The 24,769-nt window shown below is 41.8% G+C and overlaps 1 protein-coding gene across 1 annotated transcript in view; it reads right to left on the bottom strand.

Moving 5' to 3' along the window:
• Window positions 1-2,525: 2,525 nt before the first annotated feature.
• The window catches only part of UST (uronyl 2-sulfotransferase), a 279,848-nt gene continuing 257,604 nt past the window's right edge, over window positions 2,526-24,769 (bottom strand). The window contains exon 8 of the mRNA XM_074948584.1: window positions 2,526-5,739. Coding sequence (XP_074804685.1) covers window positions 5,456-5,739 — 284 coding nt within the window. The 3' untranslated portion in view covers window positions 2,526-5,455. The remainder of the gene's footprint in view (window positions 5,740-24,769) is intronic.

Genomic DNA, 24,769 nt, shown 5'->3' with positions numbered 1-24,769 from the left:
TGGGTACAATTCATTGCCACTGGCATCTCTGTTCAAGAGACACCAAAACTGGAATAGAAAGACTGTTACAGATGAGGTATATTGAAAGGACTACATGAGGAAGGTTTGCATAAAACCTGCTCCCATTAGCTCCTCTTTTAAGACAGCTAAATTCTGCCATAACCACTTAAATACAAAAACAGACTTGTATACTTCCTTTATACACTAAGAAAAGGAAATCCACGTTTATACTCAAAATCCACATTCAAATACACTATTGGTCAAATCTTACCACTTGACTAATGCTCAGTTGTGATTCTGGCCATACTTGGGGAAGCACAGCATGTGGCCAAATACGTTTGTGCGGCCTGCCAGCCAGGAGAGCTGTATGCGAAAGAAGGAATGCACATGTCCATCAAAAAAGCCAGTCAGGTACCACGCAGGGCCATGTTTGTGCTTCCAGTCAAGGCGTGTCAGCATTTCCATTACACAGCCCTATTTTCAACAAGTCATAACAGAGCTGTAAAAATTCCCTCCACGCCACAGTTATGCACAGAATGCATCAATTTTTGGACAATTGGAAGCAAATGCATCAGGCAACTTTTGAGTTATATGTGAGGCAAAATATAGGGAGCCAGACCAATGGTACCATGCCAATTCATGCCAGGTGACGATCTGGGCCTTACCAAAAAAAATCTTTAAAATGAGCTTCTTCCCCTGCTACTCAAGTTTTGCAGGTTAAGGGTCATTTCCACTGAACTGTCTTCCAGTGTGATATGCACATCTGAACTGTTTTGTTTGTGTCCTAACAAGGGCTTAAACTTTCAAACACTGACTAGTGAGCAGTGCATACCAGAGAGAGTAGCTCCACTGATTTCATGGCAGTAAACACTACGGCTGGTAGTGGTTTGCAAGATTAGGTCCTAAGACTGAAATTCCGTATGATAAGGTCTGAGTCGTCTTCATTTTGTACATGGGATCAAGTACATTGATGACAATTTATAAATAACAATGCTGAGTACTTGCTTTGCTTATGTGCTTGTGCAAACAGGACGCTGAATTATTTTCAGTGGACCTCTGTGCACTGATTCCTTTAAAAAAAGAGAAAGTGCTATGGTATTTCAATGCAGTGATCCTAAACATTCCGGCTTACAGTAATGATTCTGCCGTGCTGGAGTTATTAATATGGAATACTGCAGGGTTGGTTTTTTTTAAGTTAAGGAAAAAACACAAAGCACCATTCAACCTTAGTTGTGAATGACAGGGCTTTATTTTGTATGGGAATTAAACTTGTTTTTTTTTAAGTTACATTTTGGTGGACAATAGACTATTTTTTTTGGTGAGAGTGTACAAAATGCCATTCAACCTGGTTTCCCCTATCAGTACAAATAGTGTGCCCTCCCTTTAAAAACTAATTTTACTGTAATAAATACTGATAGGAGTCAGACTTCAATGGCTTTTAGCCACTAGAACCTGAAGATTTATTCACCAATGGTTGAATTTTATCATTCCATCTAACGTTTTTATGGCACTGATAATCAAACTATACAACAAAATCAAAGCAACTTATCACAAAGACCAGGGACAAAGAACTTAAAACAAACTGAAATACTCCAAATGTACCATTCATTTTATACACGTTCGGTTATCTTGAGCTACTCCTCCTCATGCATTTTAGATGGTCTGATGCAGCCATGCACATGGAAGAGAAACAGTAACAAACACGCCCCATTCATCACTATCACTTGAAATGTATAACTAAAGTTTATTTTTCCCCCACTATTGCACTATAACAATGGTTTATTTTCTGTTTAGTATGACAGCACTGCCACTGGTGATTCTTTTACATTTTAAAATGGCTTTAGACTCTGGAAACAATTGGAGCTTTTTAGCCTGGGTATCAAATACAATCTTACCTATAATATCTAGTAAAATGCAGGGTATGGGTCTAAACTGTTTCCCTTTGTACATAAAAATAAGTTCCACTTCACAGCAATAAAGCAGACCAGGCAGTGCATCTCTGGATATTTACAGCACTTATCAGGTGGTTAAAGTAACTGAGTCTTTGGCCTTGTACCTCAAGGCAATTCAAGATGTAGAATAACCACCCAGAAACAACCTGCCTGAATCTGACTATTGCAGTATGGCCTTTTAGATAATAAATTATTTTGTATTAAACAAAACTCTACAGGATGAGCGTCCAGATGAAGTGCCATCCATTGGCATTACATTCAGATAAGGAAAACTTGAGTAACCAAATAGGCTATGGTGAGAAGGAACCAAACAGGATATGGCGAAGCAGAGTAGAACAGCACAAGTTCTATTTTCAAACATTACTGGAGTGAAAAACAAAAAGTCCCAATAAACGAAACCTTCCCCCACCCTCCCACACGGGTTTTTTATATTTCAGAATCTTAGAGAGGGTAGTGAATAAGTTAAAGACTATTTCATGCCAAACAAAGATTCCTTTCATTTAAAGCTAAGCTAATGTACAGATATATTTTCTTATTTTTATCCAGTACCCACCTGCCCCCACCCCCATATACATATACGGCACTTACTGCAAAGCTGTTGTGGGCTAAAGGTTTATAACAGTGATTTTTGTTTTAGAAAAAAGAAATCCATCAGACCAAAATAAAACCATTTAAATCAACTCCTTCCTGAGCAACTTAGAATTTGGAATGTTCTGGAAAGTTATAATAAATAAATCAAAGATTAACCAGCTTAAAATGTTCTTTTTATACATTAAAGTAAAATATAAAACATATTTCATGACAAACAAAGGGACTGTTGGACCAGGAATTGTAGACATTTATGTGCCAACACATTCATGAAGTTACCATTCAGGGAGAAGAGGCCAGGTCAGTTGTTAGGAAAAATACAACATTAAAACCCAGAGAATAAATCACGTACCAGTTTTTATGTTTAGGTTATAAAGTAATTAGGGCTGAAGATATCATTAAATAAAGATAAAAATAGACTGAAATGTCTACAGTAAGTGGAAGTGAATTTGCAGGAAGGGTGAATGAGTTAAGTGACTGATTATTCTGCTATGACACTTGTGAAAGGACTTGGACAGAATTTGTTTTTAAAAAGATGAGATATTAATTGTCTTTCCAAAATATAACAATTCCACAGTGTGTAAACTAATCATTACTCTTTCAATGTAATTTCATAGAAACCACTTAAAATATACAATGCAGCAGATTCATATTTTAGTGACTATGTTAATTGTCATCTATGCCACTTGCAGCTTTCTTTAATGCCTTCCTTCACAGTAGTGCATTGGTACCACACAACTGGGATGTAAGGAGTGAGAATAAAATTCCCCCCCTGTAATATTTTCTGAAAATTATCATGTCTTAACATGATTATGCTTCTTTACTTCTGTTCTCTGCAGACGACTATAATAAAGACCAGTTAGATAATGAAGATGGCCCACCATATATTTTGGATCCCTGCAGGCTCATGGAAGCCTCTGGAAAGCACTTCATAGCTTGGGCCTGTACACATACCTCAATCACAAAATAACTTTTGCTTTTTACTTCCAAATGGAGATCCATTTTGCAGACTATACATAGACAGTGAAACTCCCCTGAAGCAATTACCAAAGAGGCCGGCCAAAATTGCCTAGAACAGTGATTTTCAACCTGTGGTCTGCAGACCCTTGGAAGTTTGCTGACTAGGTCTAAGATTTCCAAAGGTTTCCATTCAAAATTTTTTAGGGGTCCACAAATGAAAAAAGGTTGAAAACCACTGGCCTAGAAGAAATCTAGCAACGATTAGATTGTGAATATAGGCACAGCCCCATGCAAGGTGTGGTGCACATGTTGTACCCCCCAAGAAGTGATATAGGGAGGCATTTGTGATGTAGAGACACCCCTCGGATTTACAATTCCTCCTGCGCTTCTTCCTTGGTCTATGCGCTAGCAGTTTACGTCTGCTCATGCCACACTGACACAGCTATGCTGATGAGCAAGTGTGCACGTGAAGCCAAGACTCCACCCATCCCTCACTCACTTGGCTCCAGGGAGGGAGCAAACAGGTAAGCAGCTCTGCTTACTCCTATGTGCATGGACCCAAGATTGGAGTAGTCTGTTTAGGAGTGCAAAGTAGATACTCACTGGTGTGTATGGGCACGTTGTCCACGTTAAAGTCTAGCCCTGAATGTCACAAAACTGTACCAGAAATCCTGGGGAAAACTTAAATGGAACTTTCCCCGTTTCATCACCCAGTCCCATTCACTCCACTTTTTAGTGTTTCCTGATAACAATACTTAAAAACTTTCAGCGTCGTTCATACCAATATACCATTGAATGTGTTTTGTTTTTCTGATGCCACATTGATATTCTTTTTCTTTGTTTTATTTTATCATTATGTAAGAGGTCAGTCATACCTGTCAATGTCTCTTATTACCAAAAAATCCCTCATTTTAAAATCACGTTTACTTCACTTTCACCCAAATTTGGTGTCCTCACCTGTATTTCACCTTAATTCTGTTAATTATTTGCATGAGATATGAAGACTCACAGAACTGAGGTTATAGAAATCTTCATACTAAAGGAAAGAGTTTCTTGCATGAATAACTTCTAGGTATAATTTTGGGTCTGTGACCATGGTAGGAACAACAATAGTATAATTTTTTTCTTTAAAATAAAAACTACGCACCACACCTCTTCCTCCAGGGCCTAAGAGCAACATTCTCAACTGCAGAAACAAAATCCCAAGACCACACAATACTGTGCCCTTGGCTTTCCATCGACCCGTTCATCTCAAACATTCAACTTCGCTGATAATTTTTTCCATTTTGACTCTGTGAACCCTTCCAGTTAACTGGGTTCTTTAACCTGTTTTATTTCACCTGATATAATCTGGTTGAAGTGTACATTGGACTCCTCTCACTGGAAGCCCCCCAGGGGAGACTGTCTATTCTGTTTTGAGTCCAGTACAGTTTGAACCTTATGTGTTGTAACAATGGCTCTGGATCATATAACCATTTATATTTCCTTGCTATTCAGATGTTGTTGCTATGCTTCAGTGGTATCCCTACTAGCTTATAAATGGTGTCAGATGTTCAATGCCACAGTAATGGGCATGGTATTACGACTTACTGGTGACAGAGATTTTATGAAAGTTACTTGGTAAATGACGTCTAACATAATATATGTTGTTTTGCAAATGGGTACATGTGTACAGCAGCATTTTACTGTGCAAAAGTTATTTTGTGATGAGATGACAGATGGTTCCATCTTAAAATGTCATATAAAGGATCCTATGGAGTCAAGAAAAATATAATAAAATTAAACAAATATAACCCGCAAAACCGGGTGTCTCTCAATTGCCCCAACATGTGGGAACTTTTTTTTGTTTTAAATGCTGCTGTGCATTAACTCAGTCCCTTAAGGAATATTTTTTTAATAATAAAAAAATATTTAGAAAGCTGGAGGGGTCACCAGAGAAGAGCTTGGTGCTTTCATCACCTTTTATAGATATCTTCTAACCACTTTTCATCATCTTGCTCCTCATCATCTATCGGTTCTTCAGTTTCCAGGGGAGAAGGAATAAAGAATTCTGGCTTGGGAGGTGGTTCACTGCTATGAGACTTAAGTCCGAATTTGCGCTTTAGCAGGTGGAACTGCTCTTTGACATAGTAGTAGAACTCATATTCATATCTCATGCGCTGGTAGAGGATCTGTATGGCTTCTGGAGAAGGGATGGTCTTTTTCACTGTCACAGTCAGATTTCCAAGTTTCCTATGTTCTGTAAAAGAAAAAAAAATTTGGATCTGATCAACAGTTAGAACCAAAAATCACATTCTTCTTTAGAACTAAGGCACTGTTCTACTGTATTATTGATTTAAAAAAATGTCTCCAGCCCTTTTTGTGTAGTAATTTTTAATATTAAACTTTTAAAGAAGGACAAAGTATAGTGGACCAGACTTTCAAAATTACACATGCACATGTACACTTGAACATGGCTATTCTACGCCTGGGGTTATCTAATGATGCTTGCACTAATCTTGTATTTAGCCAGCGTATGGCAAGCTAGGCTCCTAATTGGCCACACTTATCTGAGTAAACTAGGATCATGAATGAGCATAATTTAAGTGTACACAAATACATAATCACACTTAGCTTGGGAAAACTTTTCTCAAGTAGTTGGAAAGTTAAATATTTATTAGAGCTCAATGGAACCATTGTCTTCAATGTAATACTTAATGTACTTTCTTGGTCTGCTGTAAACATTAGCTATGGGGGAAAATGTTCCCCAAAATAGCTAGGTCTAGTAATTAAAAAACATACCAAATACTTTGTGTTTTCTTCTTGTTCTAATTTAGATAGATAGTTGGGGGAGGGGGAATTGGTAATGAGATATAGTGCCACAAACCCATATGTTACCTGTCTGAATCCAGCACGCTAGTACTGATCAACAGTTGTTCCCACCTGATGATTGTTTGCTTGCCTTTGTGAAATGAGTTTGATGAGTTACAGTCTAGTGCCCAATGGAAAGCCTTAGCAGACATGTCAAGGATTGGCTGTGCATGGGGAATTCTCACCCTAATGGTGGTCCCTCCATGGTTAATTAAGGTGCATTGACTGGACTGTCTGAAGAATCTTGCCCTGTCCTGAGTCTATAGGATTCCATCCGATACCTTTCACAAGTGATAAGTTCACATAAAACAACTCAACACCTAATAAAATTATTCACTTAACAAAAGCATATAGCTATCTTTTCTCTCTCAAGAATTGGTTTTATTTTAATGTCAGAGAAAAAAACATGCAAGAGCTCGCCAGGTCAGAAGAAGGGCATGTTTACTTTTGTGGTTTCCCAGTTTTCCACTAGATGGAAACATAAGACCAAGAGACAACATTGAGCATCCCCAACATTTTCTTCCTCTTTTGGATAGAGAAGTCACAAGTGAATGTGAGGAGGAGGGAACTGCTCAGAGTGCCATTAATACTGTAGATCAAAAGCCACTTACTATGAATTACTAACCTTCTAACTGTGAAACCTCCCTAATGTCCACATTTTTCTTTAGCAAAAATGGAGATGGAAATGTAAAATGGTGAGGAATTCATCTCTATAACTAATCATGTTTCCTGACACTTAGTTTTCCCAAAGCAGAGCATACGATATTCATGATTTATAGTAACAGAAAGGGAAACAGCAGTAAATTATGTGGGACATATAAGTTTGGATCTAAAATGAAGGCTGTATGTTCTTAAAAAAAGATTGAGAGTTGCACTGAAAGGTTCAGGCTGGAGAACTAAGAAAAGGGGATTCAAGGATTTTGGTCCTACCACTGACATCTTGATCTCAAAATATTAGATAACACTGACATGAAATAAGAGATAAAACAGCAAGACGAGACAGTTGTTCCACCTGGCTTTGTCATCTTGGTCTGAAGATAGTGCTACAAGACAATGGTGACAGAGATTCTGAGTGATGGATACCCTTAGTTAGAGCAAGGATAAAGGAGGTAGTGTATATCTTATACCACTTGGCAAGTTTCCTTGAAATAAAGAGAAAGGCCTGTTTATACATTCCTTTATACCACATGCATCACCATGGTCTCTCAACATCTTCATGGTGATTTATTAGAGCCCAACATCTTCAGATTGACCTGAAAGCATTAAGTATTGTTTTATTTTAATGTCAGAGAAACACAAATCAACAAACCCAGCAGGAAGAAAAATCTGAGAATCTTATTCTTCTCTGAGTTTGTCTTCTTTGTCATCAAACTTATCTCTGTGTTATAGCAGATCTCGATTGTACCAGACTGCCATTATCTAAAAGGTCTACTGGAATATTTTGTCTTTGGTGCTAAGAAAAACTGTTGACGCGAAGCCATGTGATCTCTCTCTCTCTCTCTCACCCCCACACCCTTTTACTCTGCTAGCCTACAAAGAAGCACTTATCCTTCACAAACTTCCTGATACATAAATTATTAGTAGAGGAACACCAGAATACAACCATTTTAAAAACAACTGAACTAATTTTTATCTGTTCAGTTCTTTATACTTCTTTGTTACCTCATCCTTTACTACTAAGATTTGCATGAAAACAGGATCTTTGATCTTGGATAATTTCTCCGTTTCTGCTGCTCATTTCTTCCCTGAAGTGATCATCATCTGTGCCTCCCAATTGCCAGTAAGAAATCTAAATACTCCACACAACTTTAGTCATTAACTGTCACAACAGAGGGGGCCTTGGTATTGCTGTTGGAGTATCCACTTTATTGTGCCTGCAGTTACCACTACAGGCTTGGCCAGATCCAAGAGGACACAGCAGTGGGGTATGGAGAAGAGAGATCTTATGGCACTGGAGAAGCTAGTTAAATTAAATTGCCTGCTAGGGAAGATTTATTGGTAGCTGCCTCTTCTTGGGCAAAGAAGTAACAAAACACAACACACCAGCATGCTGAGGCAAGACTACCATGGACAGCTCAACATGGTTTAATATAACTAAAAAGCTACTTTTGGTCTATACAGTATTCCATCCAAAGGAAGCCATTGTAGTTTATAAAGAAAGGTTCCAATCCTGCATAGCACCAACATGTGCATAATTTTGCTCAGGTGAGCTGTTCCATTGAAGTCTGTGGAGCTGTGAATGTGAACAAAGCTATGTGTGTGCTTAAGTGCTTCACAGGTCAGGGCCCATATATACACATTTGAAGAATTATTTACATATATGTTTACAGGATAGATCAATAGCTCCAAAGGCAGAGTTCCTAGGAGGAACAGTGAAGCAACTCTGTGAACTCCAACACCTACATATTCACCCAGCAGGAATGATCTACAATGATTTTTAGGGAACGCAGTAATATTTTTAACCAGCTATAAAAGCCACAAGACATTTATTTTAGGAAAAAATATTAAATTTACCTAGAGGGCCCAATAACAGTGTTCATTACGTAAAGGTATGCACAAAGCAAAACAGAATAAATAAAACAATGCCTGTGAAAATTCAGATGACTGGAAGCATAGAACAACAGCTATGTGAGTGCAAGACCTGGATAATACATTTTACAGCTACAATCCATGTTTTCTTACTTAAAAACAGAAAGAGCCTTCAAAGCCAAAGCTATGTTTATTTTAGTAATATTCTAGTTAGATTGCACATATTCAGGGCAAGGACCTTGTCCTCATATTTGACTGCACAGTGTCTAGCATGTATTTGGTGGTAGATTAAAAAAAAGTTTAAGTGAAATATTTTCCCCTTACTCCTGCTTAGCAATTACTGAGCCTGCTGTTCCTCTCCAGTTCCATGAGAGCAGAGGAAAGCATAATCTGGTGTGTGTGTGTGTGTGTGGGGGGGGGGAACGAAAGGAAGGAAAAAAAAGGGAGATCTGTGCCTTCACTGTATGTTCCCTTGTATGACCATTTCCCTTGGAGCGCCTCCAAAACAGGACACAGATTAGAGGCAGGAAGAGGGATGTGGGGGCACTGGGCAAGAACTGGAAACAGCTATCCTCTGTACATGGTCTCTCTGGGACCCCACTAGGAAATCCCTACTTCTAGCAGCACAAATTCCCCTTTGTGGCTGCTAACTCCAGTAGAGAGAGAGGGGCTTGTGTTCAGTCACAAGGAATTGTGCCAATGGCAGCAATGCTAGAAGAGCTGGGCTGCTCCTGGGGAGGAGAGGCCTGCAGGCAGCATAGAGGATTTTTAGCTATGTGCAGTTGCCCTTTGCTTACCACACAGATCCTTGAGTTACAGCATGCCTCCCCCTCTTTCTGCTTTGAGAAGCTGCAAACGCATACCGCCCTCCCCCTTTGCCCTTGGAGCCCTCCCCCTTTGCCCTTGGAGATGACGAGGAGGAAACTTCATGAGGCTTCTCTTGCAGTCTCCAGATGTGATTTTCCTCTCCAGTGAGTTCTTCTGTGGGAGGGGAACCTCAAGCCCATTGTGGTTATTTTTGATTGTTCAGGAGCATTTTAGATTTCTTTGCTTTTGTCAGTTTGCCTCACAGTAACTGCTCTTAATTAGTAATAACAAACTGCCTGTAAAAGTACAAAAGTATATATGCTGTTTGGGAAAAAGTGCAGGCCAGGGCTACGATCAAAATGGGCTTGCCTTCCTGGCTTCGATCTAAGCTAAGTTCTGATAACGCAACTGACCTTCACCTTGATTTGCACTTAAATTTTAGACTAGTTTATAATCTTCAACTTTCTTAAAAGGCCCTTTAATACAAATAAAAAGAAAATGACAAAACCACTCCTTGAAGTCATCGTTACCACCTCCCCTTAATCCATCAAACAAGCATAATAGAAAAATTATGCAGATCTGGCAGCATGCCACAGTAAACAATCTGGAAATGCTATGTAAATCCAGCTGCTCCACCAGAGGACAGGGTACCGCCCGCCCCCCTTTTATGACCTTTGTGACAATTCACCATATGGAGAGCAACAAACTACACCATTTACTTTCTAGGGTTATTTTTTTTCTGTGTTTGTTTTGGCATTCCTTTAATTTACTAAAAAGAATATACTGTACAGTGACCAAAACCTCTTGCAGTAGTCACAGCCTGTCTTGTATTAACACAACCAAGATACAAAGAAACTGAAATGCAAATAGGGATGAAAAAAATTAAATATATTTTGGGTAACTTGGTGACAAGTATTTACCATGAAAGAAAAGAAAGAAAGAGAAAGAAAGAAAGAATCTGTATTCCTCAATGCAATAAAGCAGTTTGATATCTGAAATGTAGGAAACTATTTCATATGTCCCTTGCGTGAAAAATTTTGGATTGCCACATTAAATCAAAATAAGGATAAAAAAATCTCTACTAAATGGAGAATTTAGGAAATCACTCAGCCTTCTCAAACGATTGAATATTTTCAGATGAGAAGACTCTGGGGTCTAATCCTGAGCACTCTCAATTCTAAATGAAATCACGAGGAATTGAGAGTTCTCAGCATCTTTCAGGATGGAGACATAGGTGAGCGGAGCTGGAACTCAAGGAGTTACATGGCCGAAGCTGGAGCTTTAGAATGACAGAGTGGTGCAACAGCATATAACTGCACATCAGCCCATTTATTGCTGATAATGGAAAACCCAACTTTGCTGCCCTGAAACTGTGTGAATATGATGGTTAGACAAATAAGGTGGGTGAGGTCATATCTTTTATCAGACCAACTTCTGCTGGTGAGAGAGACAAGATTTCGAGCTACACAGAGCTCTTAAGGTGTGGGAAGGGTATTCCAAGGACCATAGCTAAATGCAAGGTGGCACAAATTGTTTAGCATAAGTAGTCAGCACATATTCCAAGGGTCCATTCAAGGTAGAGTGGCCCGTTAACACCTCTGCAGTCATAATACAAGAAGAGGCGGTCCGTGGGTTACTGATTGTTGTAATAAGCCAGTGTCTCTGTTCAGTCCATGATTTTTAGTGTCTAACAGAGTTATGAATTTAAACTCCCAGGCTTGCCTTCTGAAAGTGTTCTGCAGGTTTCCTTTGAGGATGAGGACTGATAGGTCAGATACAGAGTCATCACTTTGTGAAAAGTGTTAGGGTGTATGACCAGGTGCCTGCAAGAAGCAGGGCAGACGATCCCCAAAAACTGGTGGTTTATTCTATAATTAGATTCACCAAACCAGTAACAAAAGAACTTCTGTAGTATCCCACTGGTTAACCAGAAGCCAAACACAGTCCCCTTTAGGCATTCCAGCCATTGGCTCCCGTCTAGACAATCGAATCTAATGTAGTGAGAGGTTATTGAAAACCCATTTCACCGTATATGATGTTTTTTCTAATGCCAAAGGATAAGACACATACCCCCCAGGTCAATATGAATCTCAGATCTTACCCAAATATCACACTGTCAGCCAATCCTTAGTAAACTAACTAAAGATTTTATTAATAAAAGAAGAGTTTTCAGACTTTTTTTCTGGTGACCCAGTTGAAGAAAATTGTTGATGCCCGTGACCCAGTGGAGCTGGGGATGAAGTATTTGGGGTGTGGGAGGGGCTCAGGGCTGGGGTGCAGGGGTGAGGGCTGCGGGGTGGGGCTGGGAACGAGCAGTTCAGGGTATGGGAAGGGGCTCTGGACTGGGGCAGGGGGTCAGGGCTCTGGGCTGGGGGTGCACACTCTGGGGTGAGGCCAGGAATGAAGGGTTTGGGGTGCAGGAATCATAGAATATCAGGGTTGGAAGGGACCTCAGGAGGTCATCTAGTCCAACCCCCTGCTCAAAGCAGGACCAATCCCCAATTAAATCATCCCAGCCAGGGCTTTGTCAAGCCTGACCTTAAAAACTTCTAAGGAAGGAGATTCTACCACCTCCCTAGGTAACGCATTCCAGTGTTTCACCACCCTCCTAGTGAAAAAGTTTTTCCTAATATCCAACCTAAACCTCCCCCACTGCAACTTGAGACCATTACTCCTTGTCCTGTCATCTTCTACCACTGAGAATAGTCTAGAACCACTCTCTTTGGAACCACCTCTCAGGTAGTTGAAAGCAGCTATCAAATCCCCCCTCATTCTTTTCTTCTGCAGACTAAACAATCCCAGTTCCCTCAGCCTCTCCTCATCAGTCATGTGTTCCAGACCCCAATCATTTTTGTCGCCCTTCGCTGGACTCTCTCCAATTTATCCACATCCTTCTTGTAGTGTGGGGCCCAAAACTGGACACAGTACTCCAGATGAGGCCTCACCAATGTCGAACAGAGGGGAATGATCACGTCCCTCGATCTGCTCGCTATGCCCCTACTTATACATCCCAAAATGCCATTGGCCTTCTTGGCAACAAGGGCACACTGCTGACTCATATCCAGCTTCTCGTCCACTGTAACCCCTAGGTCCTTTTCCGCAGAACTGCTGCCTAGCCATTCGGTCCCTAGTCTGTAGCGGTGCATTGGATTCTTCCATCCTAAGTGCAGGACCCTGCACTTATCCTTATTGAACCTCATCAGGTTTCTTTTGGCCCAATCCTCCAATTTGTCTAGGTCCCTCTGTATCCTATCTCTGCCCTCCAGCGTATCTACCACTCCTCCCAGTTTAGTATCATCCGCAAATTTGCTGAGAGTGCAATCCACACCATCCTCCAGATCATTTATGAAGATATTGAACAAAACTGGCCCCAGGACCGACCCCTGGGGCACTCCGCTTGACACCGGCTGCCCCAACTAGACATGGAGCCATTGATCACTACCCGTTGAGCCCGACAATCTAGCCAACTTTCTACCCACCTTATAGTACATTCATCCAGCCAATACTTCTTTAACTTGCTGACAAGAATACTGTGGGATACCGTGTCAAAAGCTTTGCTAAAGTCAAAAAACAATACATCCACTGCTTTCCCTTCATCCACAGAATCAGTAATCTCATCATAGAAGGCGATTAGATTAGTCAGGCATGACCTTCCCTTGGTGAATCCATGCTGACTGTTCCTGATCACTTTCCTCTCGTGTAAGTGCTTCAGGATTGATTCCTTGAGGACCTGCTCCATGATTTTTCCAGGGACTGAGGTGAGGCTGACTGGCCTGTAGTTCCCAGGATCCTCCTTCTTCCCTTTTTTAAAGATTGGCACTACATTAGCCTTTTTCCAGTCATCTGGGACTTCCCCCGTTCGCCACGAGTTTTCAAAGATAATGGCCAATGGCTCTGCAATCACATCTGCCAATTCCTTTAGCACTCTCGGATGCAACTCGTCCGGCCCCATGGACTTGTGCACATCCAGCTTTTCTAAATAGTCCCTAACCACCTCTTTCTCCACAGAGGGCTGGCCATCTACTCCCCATGTTGCGATGCCCAGCGCAGCAGTCTGGGAGCTGTCCTTGTTAGTGAAGACAGAGGCAAAAAAAGCATTGAGCACATTAGCTTTTTCCACATCCTCTGTCACTAGGTTGCCTCCCTCATTCAGTAAGGGGCCCACACTTTCCTTGGCTTTCTTCTTGTTGCCAACATACCTGAAGAAACCCTTCTTGTTACTCTTGACATTTCTTGCTAGCTGCAGCTCCAGGTGCGATTTGGCCCTCCTGATTTCATTCCTACATGCCCGAGCAATATTTTTATACTCTTCCCTGGTCATATGTCCAACCTTCCACTTCTTGTGAGCTTCTTTTTTATGTTTAAGATCCGCTAGGATTTCACCATTAAGCCAAGCTTAATGGTGAAAGCTTAACTTGGAGGGGGCTCCAAGTTTGGGGCAGGGGATTGAGGCATGGGGTTGGGGCCCGGGCTTACCTCGGGCAGCTCCTAATCAGCGGCGAAGCAGGGGTGCTAAGGCAGGCTTCCTACCTGTCCTGGCACCATGGACTGTGCTGTGCCCTGGAAGCAGCCAGCAACAGGTCTGGCTCCAAGGTGGAGGTGTGCAAGCGGCTCCGCGTGGCTCTTGCTCGCCGGCACCGCCCCCCCCAAGTGTGGAGTCAGTGCTCAGGGCAGGGGCAGCGCACGGAGCCCCGTGGCTTCCCCGCCTAGGAGCTGGACCTGCCACTGGCTGCTTCTGGGGTGCAGTGCGGAGTCAGAATAGGTAGGGACTAGCCTGCCTCAGCTGGGCAGCACCGCCGATAGGACCTTTAATGGCCCGGTTGTCAGTGCTGACCAGAGCTGCTGCAACCCAGTGCGTTACATTCTGCGACCCAGTACTGGGTCATGACCCGCAGTTGAAAAACCACTGGTATACACTGCTGGCTTGTAAAGTCTCTCTGGTAACTTCCAAAAGATTGACTAATCCGTAGTCCATGGTGGTGGTAAATCCACAATCCAGAGAATTATATCAGGAAAGAGGCAACAGGGAGATGTCTCAGAGGTCTTTTATATCCTTTGCCATGTGCATGGAAATTTACTGTCCCAAGCAAAGCCGACAACCCTTGTCTGTGGAGAGTTGTTGGCCAAGATGGAGTCCAGGGTCACAGGAGCATATCACATGTCCTTACATGTTTTGCTGAATCAGAGGGGGGTGGCCATTGGCTCCTCGCTGTCTGAGGCATCCTCAGGAAGAGCTATCTGGACAGGATGAGTTTCTTCAATAGCCCGTTGTGAGAGTGGAGTGTCCTGAATAGGCCATCAACACATAGCTGTCTAGCCCTGATGTATATCCTATCCTGGGGTGTGTCACCCAGGAATACAACACAGGGTTAAGATGCAAGTACGTAGCCAATATTCATAACTTCAGATACAAAGATGATACACGCATATAAACATGATAATCATACTTAGTAAATCATAACTTTTCCACTGACACCTACAGTAGTAGCAACCATGATACAAAGGGTCATCTTTAATCGTACAGCATCACAAGGTGTTTTTGTCTTTTGCCATTTTCCTGAAAGAGTTCATTGGAGACAATAGTGATTTTTCTGGTTTCACCCACATAGTTGTTACTGGGGCATTTAGTGCACTGGATGAGGTAACCCACATGTTGTCACAGGCACGTGTAGAATCCATGCATCTTGAAAGGTGTGTTGTGTGTGGTGTTGATCATTGTAACAGTGGGGATAAGTCTGTGGGTTTTGCACCTGTTGTTCTGGCAGGGTCTTGGTGATGCTTTGAATTGGTGTGTCCTGGTCTGTGGGGAGTTTGCTTCTGATTATGAGCTTGGAGAGGCTGGAAGGTTGTTTGTAGGCCAGAAGTCAGGGTTTAGGGAAGATTTCTTTCAGGATGGGGTCCCCATCAAGTATGGATTGTAGTTGCTTGAGGATACCCCATATGGGTTCCAGTGTGGAGTGGTAGGTGACAACTAGGGATGTGCTGTGTGGTGTGCGGGGGTTATTTCTGTATTGAAGCAGGTTCTCCTGGGATATTTGGGTGGTCCATTCCATGATGCGATCTACTTCTCTGGTGGAGTCTCTTTGTTTAGTGAAGGTGGTTTTGAGTGTGTTAAGGTGTATATCCTGGACTTTCTTCTGGGAACATGTTCTGTGGTATCTGAGTGCCTGGCTATAGATAACTCATTTCTGGGTGTGTCTGGATTTATGAAGGTAGGTGTGGTGATACATGGGTTTCTTGTATATGGATGTCTGTAGGGTTCCATTGTTGAAGTTGATTGTGGTGTCCAGGAAAAAGTTATTAGTGTGGGAGTGTTCCAGAGAGAGTTTAATGGATGGATGGTGGTTGTTGAAGTTGAGGTATAAATCTATGAGGGAGTTTAAGCTGTCTGTCCAGAGGATGAAAATATCATCCATGTATCTCAGGTATATTATATGTTTCGTGTTGCATTTCTCCAGAAATTCTTCTTCAAGGTGTCCCATTTTGGGGAGACATCCTCGTACCCATTGATGTTCATGGTTTGGACAAAATGTTTCTTGTTGACTATACAACAGTTATGGGTGAGGATGAAATGGTGGAGTTTGGCGACATGTTTGGGGTGGATACCTGAGAGTTATACATTGTCTTGTAAATATTTGAGGTAGGCAGCTATGTTGTCATTGTGAGGGTTACTAGTGTACAGGGAAGTGACATCCATAGTGGTCAGAATGGCGTTCTGAATGAAACTGACAATGTTGCGGACTTTGTGGAGGAAGTCACTAGTGTCCTGGAGGAAGCTGGCCCTTTGTGTGAGTGGTTTCAGGATGCTTTCTATGAGTCCTGATATTCCTTCAGTAAGAGTGCTGTGGCCAGATATGATGGGTCTGCCCGAGTTCCTCTGACTGTGTACCTTGGGAAGCATGCAGAAGGTCCCTGGGTGAGTTTGGGGGTGAGGGTGGGGGGTGAGTTTGTAGAGATTCTCTTGGAGTTGTTTGGGGAAGGATTTGATGATGTCCTTAAATTCCTAGGTAAATTGTGATGTGGTGTCTTCTTTGAGTTCCTTTTAGTAGGTGGCGTCAGAGTTGTTGGTTGAACTTGCTAATGTAGTCATCATAGTTGAGGACTACAGTGGTGTCCCTTTGTTTGTTGGTCTGGTGGTTAGTTTTAGGGACCGTTTGGCTGTCCTCTCAGCGGTGGAGCGATTATGGTGGATGTTGGTTAAGGATTTTGCAGTCATGTTTTTCCTGAAGCAATCAGTGTAACAATTAAGAGTGTAGTTTCATCCATTCTGTGGTTTCCAGTTAGATGATTCTTTTTTCTTATGATTGTCAGTGGAGAAGTGGTAATTGTGAAAGAATTCTCTGAGGTGGAGATGATGGAAGAATTCTCCTAGTTCTCCACATGTTAGTATGGTATCAGGTTCTGTGGTGAGACAGAGATTCAGTCCCTTAGAACAGATAATTCAGCTCCAGTGAAGGGTAGTCCTGATAAACTGATGACGTTCAGGTGTGTGTAGTGTGCATGTGGTGCGTAGTGGTGCCATGGTTTTTCCTGGAGGTGGTATTTTGTGAGTTGTGGAGTAGTTGGTTCCACTTTTTGTTTTTGTGTTGAATGCCTGTCATCAGGTTTTTTGGATAGTTGTTTTGGATTTCTTGCATGATTCCCAGGTAACTTTCCTGGATTATTTTCCTCCAGTGTGTGGGAGTATGTGATGATGTCTTGTTTGAGGTGCTCCCTTTTGGAGTACGGGAGGTGCAGGAAATGGTTCCTCAGCTTTTCTAAAGTCCATCTGCAGAGTTGTTCAGCATATGTTGAGTTGTATGTCACAGTCAGAAAGTTATAGATGGTGAGACTTCTGGGGACGATGTTTTGTTTCTTGCATTTTCTCAGGAAGTAGATGTTCCTGTTAAGTTTTATTTCCTTCTTCTTTATGTTGTGGAGCTTCCATTTCAGGTGGCTAAATTCAATATCTTCCATTGTTTTACGCAGTGTAATTGTAGCTGTGTCAGTCCCAGGACATTAGAGGTGGTTGTCAAAGATACAGTAAATTAATTTCCCCAGCTACACAGGAATGGCCCAATGAACTACTGTGAATACTTACTTCTCCACTGCTTCATTTAATGGAAATAAATGTATGTCATTATGGTTAGTAGTAATGTGCCAGTCTAGAAGGGCCCTTATTTGATATGCCACTGAAATGATCAATGTTCTCCTAAAACAAGATTTTTGGTGGTTAATGTACTGAGAATGACAAAAAAAAAAGTTAATTGCATGGCAGCAAAACTGTTTTAAGGCTCAGTGGGCCAGATTCTCAGCTCTTGGTGCCATTCTGGAACCCCCCCTGGGAAGAGTCTATAACACCCCTCTGCATGATGTCTGGATTCGGAGTGTATTGGGATCAAGGCTGGAGTACTATTGTGTTCTGGCAGTGCCTGTCTGGAAGAACATCCCCACAAAGGATGTAGCAGCTTGTCGTCTTATCTTCAGGATGAGGAGAGAAAACAGGAGAGAAGATAGTGCCATAGTTATTCCAACTTAAATTCATTATTAATTTACAAGCTGGAGGACGCTCACAGAAGAGCAACAAAGCTGTTCAGGGAGATGGAGGGATTGACTAGAAAAAAGATTAAAGGAATTAAACATGTACAGCTTGCTAAGCAATTATGGAAACAACATGACAACCATCTACTAATATTTGAAGGGTGAAAACTCCAAGGAAGGAGAGGAATTATTTAGCAAGATAGAAAAAGTTCATAACTAGGAGCAATCAAGTAAAATTAAGAAAAATAAAGTTAAGGATAAACGTAAGGAAAATATTGATATGCTGGACAATGGAACAGTTCACTACTGAAAATGGTGGAAACTCTATCCCTTACATGTAAAGCTTTATTGGGAAAACCACAATGGAACATACTGTACAGGAAAATCCTGCACCGGCCTAGCAGTGAACTAGATAATGCAATTGTTCTTCTCCATCTCATAAACTACTCAAAATGTTATATTACTATTATGAAACACTTGCTTATAAAAGAATATACAGAAAATGCCTACGGAGACAATAGAGATAGTTAGTTTACTCCATACTATACAACAACTGCCAGCGAACGGGCCCTTTTCTCCAACTAGGAAGTTTTATCATGAAGCCCTTCTGAGGAAGCTGCTGGCAGTGGCAGTCTTATCAAGTTAAATGCATCTTACTTCCACTTATTCAAAGGTGTGGAATCCTAAATTCCCCCATACAGGGGTCTAGAATCCAAGCTCAGGGGTAGCCTGTTCATCCTGTTCTTTTTCTACACAGCAGCATGTCATCGCTGGCGCTGCACTGGAAGACTGTTTTGCAACATATATATATTTATATATATTTTAATTTATGAAGTGTCACACTCAGACTTTTCAAAATTGGTCAGAGATGATGACACTGAATTGAAAAGAAATCACATTGGAAACAGACGACATCTCCTAATAGTGACCAAACAGAAGAGTTACCGCATTACACACAAAGTCAGATATTAAATCCGAAGAGAAACTTCGAAGAGGTTCCTTACATTTGATCGCAATTTAATGTTGCATCCCCAACTCAAGCAAATTACTGCGTAAGAAAGAATTATGCTGAAACTTACTCACATTGGTAGCATGAAAAGATAGATACTTATGTGAATATGGTCAGGTACTTTTATTGCTTGAAACAAACTTCTAAGTTGAACTTGACAGAGATGGTGGTGCCAAAACCAAACTCATCTGCAGAGGAAAATGCCAGGATACTCTAGCTTAAACTGCAGAGAGAAATGCTTTGTTTCCAGTTCATATGAAACTCCTCATGCACCTTAAATACACACAGACATATGTAGTATAGAATTTTCCACAATGAAAAAATCCAGTCAGCTCAATAATATGACAGACCCACAATATAAAATTGAGTCATAGAAAATGAATTTGAACAAAGAGAGCAAAGAGAAAAGAGTTCCAAGCACTGGGAGCTTCAGTTCTGAGTCACACCTCAAGAAAAGATTTTAGCTGGTGTGTATAGTCTCATAGTTAATAACAATACAAGTCACTCTGAGGGAGGGAATCCTAAAAGGAGCCATGGCGCTGGGAATGGGAAACCTTAAGAAAAATAGGTTCTTGCAGATTTCTGGTTAGCAGTGTTACATAATAGGTTAATCAGATACCAGTACTATTCCTATTATTATTTTTCTCTGTGGTTTGATATCAAAAGGCCCTGACCAGGATCCATGGTGCTAGGTGCTGTATACAAATGCAGAGGAAGACACGGTCTATGTCCTGTTGAGCTTACAACCTAAGAATTGAACATTTTTAAAGTTTTACTAGGAGTCAAGACTCCTGGGTTCCATTTCCAGCTTTGTTTCTAACTCGCTGCTTGATCTCCGACATCTCACTGATGGTCCAATTTCCAGAAGTGTTCAGAAGCCTCAGCTCTTACAGTATGCAATGGGAGCTAAGGGAGCTGAGCATCTTTGAAAATCAGGCTACTAAACTCTCTGGGTAGAATCCTGAGACTACCGAAGTCAAGGGGAGTTTTGCCATCATCGATGAAGCACTAAAGCAAAAAAGAGATTAAGAACTAGCTAACTGACAGCTCTCAAAAAATAAACATTAATGGGAAATCCTCATCAAGTGGAGATGTTACTAGTGGGGTTCCACAAGGATTGGTACTAGGCCATTATTAAACAAAATCATTGCTTATGACACAAAGATTGGTGGAGTGGTAATGATGAGGACAGAGAAGTCATACAGAGTCATACAGTCATACAGATCATCTCGATCGCTTGGTAAGCTGGGCCCAGGCAAGTAAATGCATTTTAACACAGCCAAATACAAAGATATATGTATATTGACATGAAGAATGCCAGCCATGCCTACAGAATAAGGTAGTGAGTCCTGGTAAGCAGTGACTCTGAAAAGGATTTAGGGGTTATAACAAAGAAGCAACTCAACCTGAGCTCCAAGTGTGATGATGTGGCCTAAAGGTCTAATTGCAATCCTTGGATGTATAAATAGGGGAGTAAAAAGAGTAGAAGTAGGAGGTGATTTAGGGAATTGGAGAGAGATAGATCCTGGAATGCTGTAGATAGTTCTGGCATCCACGTTTTTTAAAGAAGGATGTTGCAAAATTAGAGAGAGTGCAGAAGACAGTCACAAAAATGATTTGAGGGCTGAAGAAAATGCCTTCCAGCGAGAGACTTCAGGAGTTCAATTTGTTCAGCTTATCAAAAAGAAGATTGAGAGGTGGCTTGCTTACAGCATATAAGTACCTTCACTGGAAGAACACAGTGGGTACTAATGGCCTTTTTTTAAGCTAGAGGAGCAAAGAACAAGAAGAAACCAATGGGCAGAAGCTGAGGCCAGACAAATTCAAATTAGAAATTGGCTTTTTTTTTTTTTTGAACAGTTAGGGTGATTAACCACTGGAAGAATTACCAAGGGGAGTGGTAGATTCTCCATCTCTTAATATTTTCAAATCAAGACTAGATGCCTTTCTGGAAGAAATGCTTTTAGTCAAACACAAATTATTGGACTCAGCACAGAAGTAACTGGGTGAAATACTGTGTGTTATACAGGAGGTCAAACTGGATGATCTAAAGATCTATGAATCCCTTTGTATCCCAGTTTCCAGATCTGTAAAATGGGAATAAAACTTACTTGCTTCCCAGAGGTGTAGGGAAGCTAAATTAATGAATGATTGTGAAGTGCTTTGAGATACTTGAATGAAAGGCCCTGTGGTCCTGATCTTAGAAGGTGCTGAGCATCCTCATTTCCCACAGTTTCCAATGGAAGTTGAGAGCACTCAGCATCTTGCAGCATCAGGCTCTATGTGAGTGCAAAGTATTATTAGAAAACAAAAAGGCTGAGTTTGGAAAAGTTCATAAATCTTAAAAATGCTTCATTCTAGATATTGTATATTGCTGAATTGCTGCAGCTTACATACAACTCCTTAGGATTTATATGGTTACAAGTAGCTCTAATGTAAGCTAGTAGTATAAGTTTTTTATTCTAAGTAGGACTGAGCTAATTGCCAAGTAACAAAATATACCCACTATCATGACAAACGTGACACTGGTACTGGAACACTGAAAGGCACACTAGCTCTTGTTCAGCACCAGCTATTTTAAAAACAATGAAATGAAGAAGGTATTTATTCCTCTCTCATCTAACACTGGAGGGGAGAAAGTTACTGAGTTTGAGAAAAGTTTTCTATTAAATGTGTCTGCATATAGACAACTTGTAGAGGGGTGATTACATGGACAACATCAATTTAACTACACTGCTGCCTGAAATGATTTTACCGCCTATGTTAACACCTACCATTACTGTAAGTGAAAGAGGCTAAAGAAAAAAAAATCTATTTTTCAGGTTAGTTACTTTGGGTATAGTCAGCATCTGAGGGTGGCCAGGGCCTGTGGCACTAGCAAAGAAGGGAAAATATAACAAAATGAGAAATACAACACTGTCCCTTTAAAGCACTCTCCTTTTGGTATAGAGCCTGACTACTCTGGCTGACTGCCAGGGAGTCAGGACCAAGGCTTTCCTCACTTGGTCCAAACGGAAAAAGAGTCCATTGTCAAACGCTCGCAGGCTTACTTCAGTAAGAGGAAACCAGTAATAAAGGGAAATCATTTAAACTTAAAGTCTCTAGAGAGAAGTACAGTCCGCCAGTGTGGCTAAAGTAACTAGCTTCCCAGGTTCTTCATTCTTTGTCGGGCAATCTTGCGGCTTTATTACTTCCCTGAACTAGAAGGAGCGAAGGAAAGGTACCGTTTTTCAGTGCAACTAATGCAGCAAGGTTTCCAGGGTCTTCGTGTCTCCTGGCCTTATTATCTCCCTGGACTAAAAGGGGTGAGTATTTCCTTCCCTTAGGAAATCCCCAAGCTACTACTACTTTATATACCTGTCTCAATGAGTCCAGATGGAAATTCCCCTTTCCATGCCACAGCATGAGGTATGTACATATATCCTGTCTGTAAAGTACCTAGAACGTTGTGGGGCAATCATAAACAAATAAGATTTCATTGTTTCCTCTGTAGAGAGCACTAGTCAATTTTACCTCTTTATACAAAGCTTCAATGTAGCACGAGGCGAGTGGAAAAAAAAAAAAACTAAAATAGGAAGATATGGCTAAAGCCACTAAATTGGCAGGGGGAGTCAAGGCAGATGTAGTACTTCTAATTCATTTTTGAAATTGACAATATATCAAGCAGATTTTATCCACATAGCATTATGTGCCTAGATGAGAGCCAAGTTCTCTTATAAACTGGATCCCAGTTGTGGGTGCCAAATACTTGAAAATGTGGCCCTGAGTTCTAAGGCCTGGATCCACCACTGCAGTGTCTAACTTTTAGGCACTTGGAAAATCACTGGACCAACACTGCAATCCACAAAGACTGACTTAGTTGCCTAGGTTCCCTATCCAATGGGATGGGAAGAGACAGCTGTCTAAAAACGTTATTCACAAAAGCCAGCATGCTATGCCCAGAGCCATCTAAGCTAGCCAATGGGAGATACCAAGGAGAGGTGTATGTCCTAAGCTCTGCCAGGGATAGGTGCCTAAGTCTGGGCTGCAGGGAGGCGACTGTGATCCAAACCAGGAATCCCTCTCCTGGAGTGTGAAGAAGTGTGCACCCTACACCAGCTTGATAGGGTTAACAAGGGCCTGAGAGACCAGTTAGGTTACCTGGCATCACCTGCGAGAGGGAGGGCCAGGGTTAATTAAGAGTGAAACCCAGCTGGCGAAGGTCTGGGACAGCACTATAAAGCTTGGAGGCTGAAAGCAGAAGGGAGCTGCAGGGGAAGAAGGCTGCCATCAGGAACAAAGAGGAAATTCAGGGGGAGAGTAACCCCTGCAATGCTGACCTGTAGTAAGAAGTCTGGCAAGAGGCTCAGACAGGTGATTTAGCCACAGGGAGAAGAGTAGGCTCCAACAGTAAACCCAAAAGCAGTCAAGAAGATAGAGAGGCCACGTAGGAATGAGCCCAGGGAAACAGCAACAGGGACTAAGCAGACTTGAATTGCTGATTGTCGGGTCCCTTGGCTGGAACCTGGTGTATTGGTTGGGCCCAGGTTCTCCTGCCAACCACAGGCAGAGTGGCATAGACTCCCGAGCTGGGGCTAAACACTGTCTGGTTATGGCATTTGGACAGTTTTCCTTTTGGACTTTGTAACTTTGTAAATGTGGATTAAATGGTGACCTGGCCAGAGGCCCCAGTTACCAGAATAAAGACTATCTCAGAGTGAGCAGCAACCTATGCTGTGACAGCTACGTTCCCAGACCTAGATGCAAGGAGGTGCACTAGCGGTGCGTGGGAACCTTGTTACATGGAGTCAGGAAGCTTAGGTGCTTAAGTTGTTTCTCATGAGAATGAAATAGGCATCTGCCTCACTCCATAAAAATGGCTGCAGGAGGTGATGGTGCCCACCGTATAACTAACTCCAGTGGTTAGAGCACACTCCCCGGATGTGGGAGACCCAGGCTCAATGCCCCCCCTTTGGCTGAGGGGGAGAAAGGATTTGAATAGGGGTCTCCCACCTCCCAGAACAGTGCCCTAATAACTGAACTATAGGATATTCTGATGTGGGTCTCTCCCAGTCTCTCCTGTAAAGCTGTTACACTGCGGTTCCTCAGCTCCCCGCCTTCCCAGCTCCAGGGCCAGAGAGGCTGAGCTCCCAGGCTCTCTGCCTTGCTGGCAGCTGGACTAGAAGGCTTCTTCAAAAAAGTGAAATGGACAAGAACTTTCCTGGTGGGCAGCCAGGAAGCCAAAAAAAATTCTGTTTTGGTTCTCTCAAAACCTAAGATTTCTGTGAAAATTTTCATGGTTTTGACATTTTATCCTGATTTGGGATGGAATTTTTTGAAAAATGTGGAATTTTCCACGGGCAGGGATTTCCATTCCCAGAGCCAACTCCAGTTATAATGCTACAACTTCAGCTAATAAGGCTAGCTTATCCCTCAAACATGTCATCCTTGTACGTACATGCATTTCAAACATTGAAAAATAGGGAGCTATACTGAATTGGCGTACAAACCTCCAGAACGCTTTTTGCCCCACACGTGTTTCATTTGAGCTGAACCAGGTTCGGATAACTGTGGG

This window comes from Natator depressus, chromosome 3 (assembly GCF_965152275.1).
Source record: "Natator depressus isolate rNatDep1 chromosome 3, rNatDep2.hap1, whole genome shotgun sequence".
Taxonomy (NCBI): domain Eukaryota; kingdom Metazoa; phylum Chordata; order Testudines; family Cheloniidae; genus Natator; species Natator depressus.
This window is presented reverse-complemented; position numbering and strand designations above follow the sequence as displayed.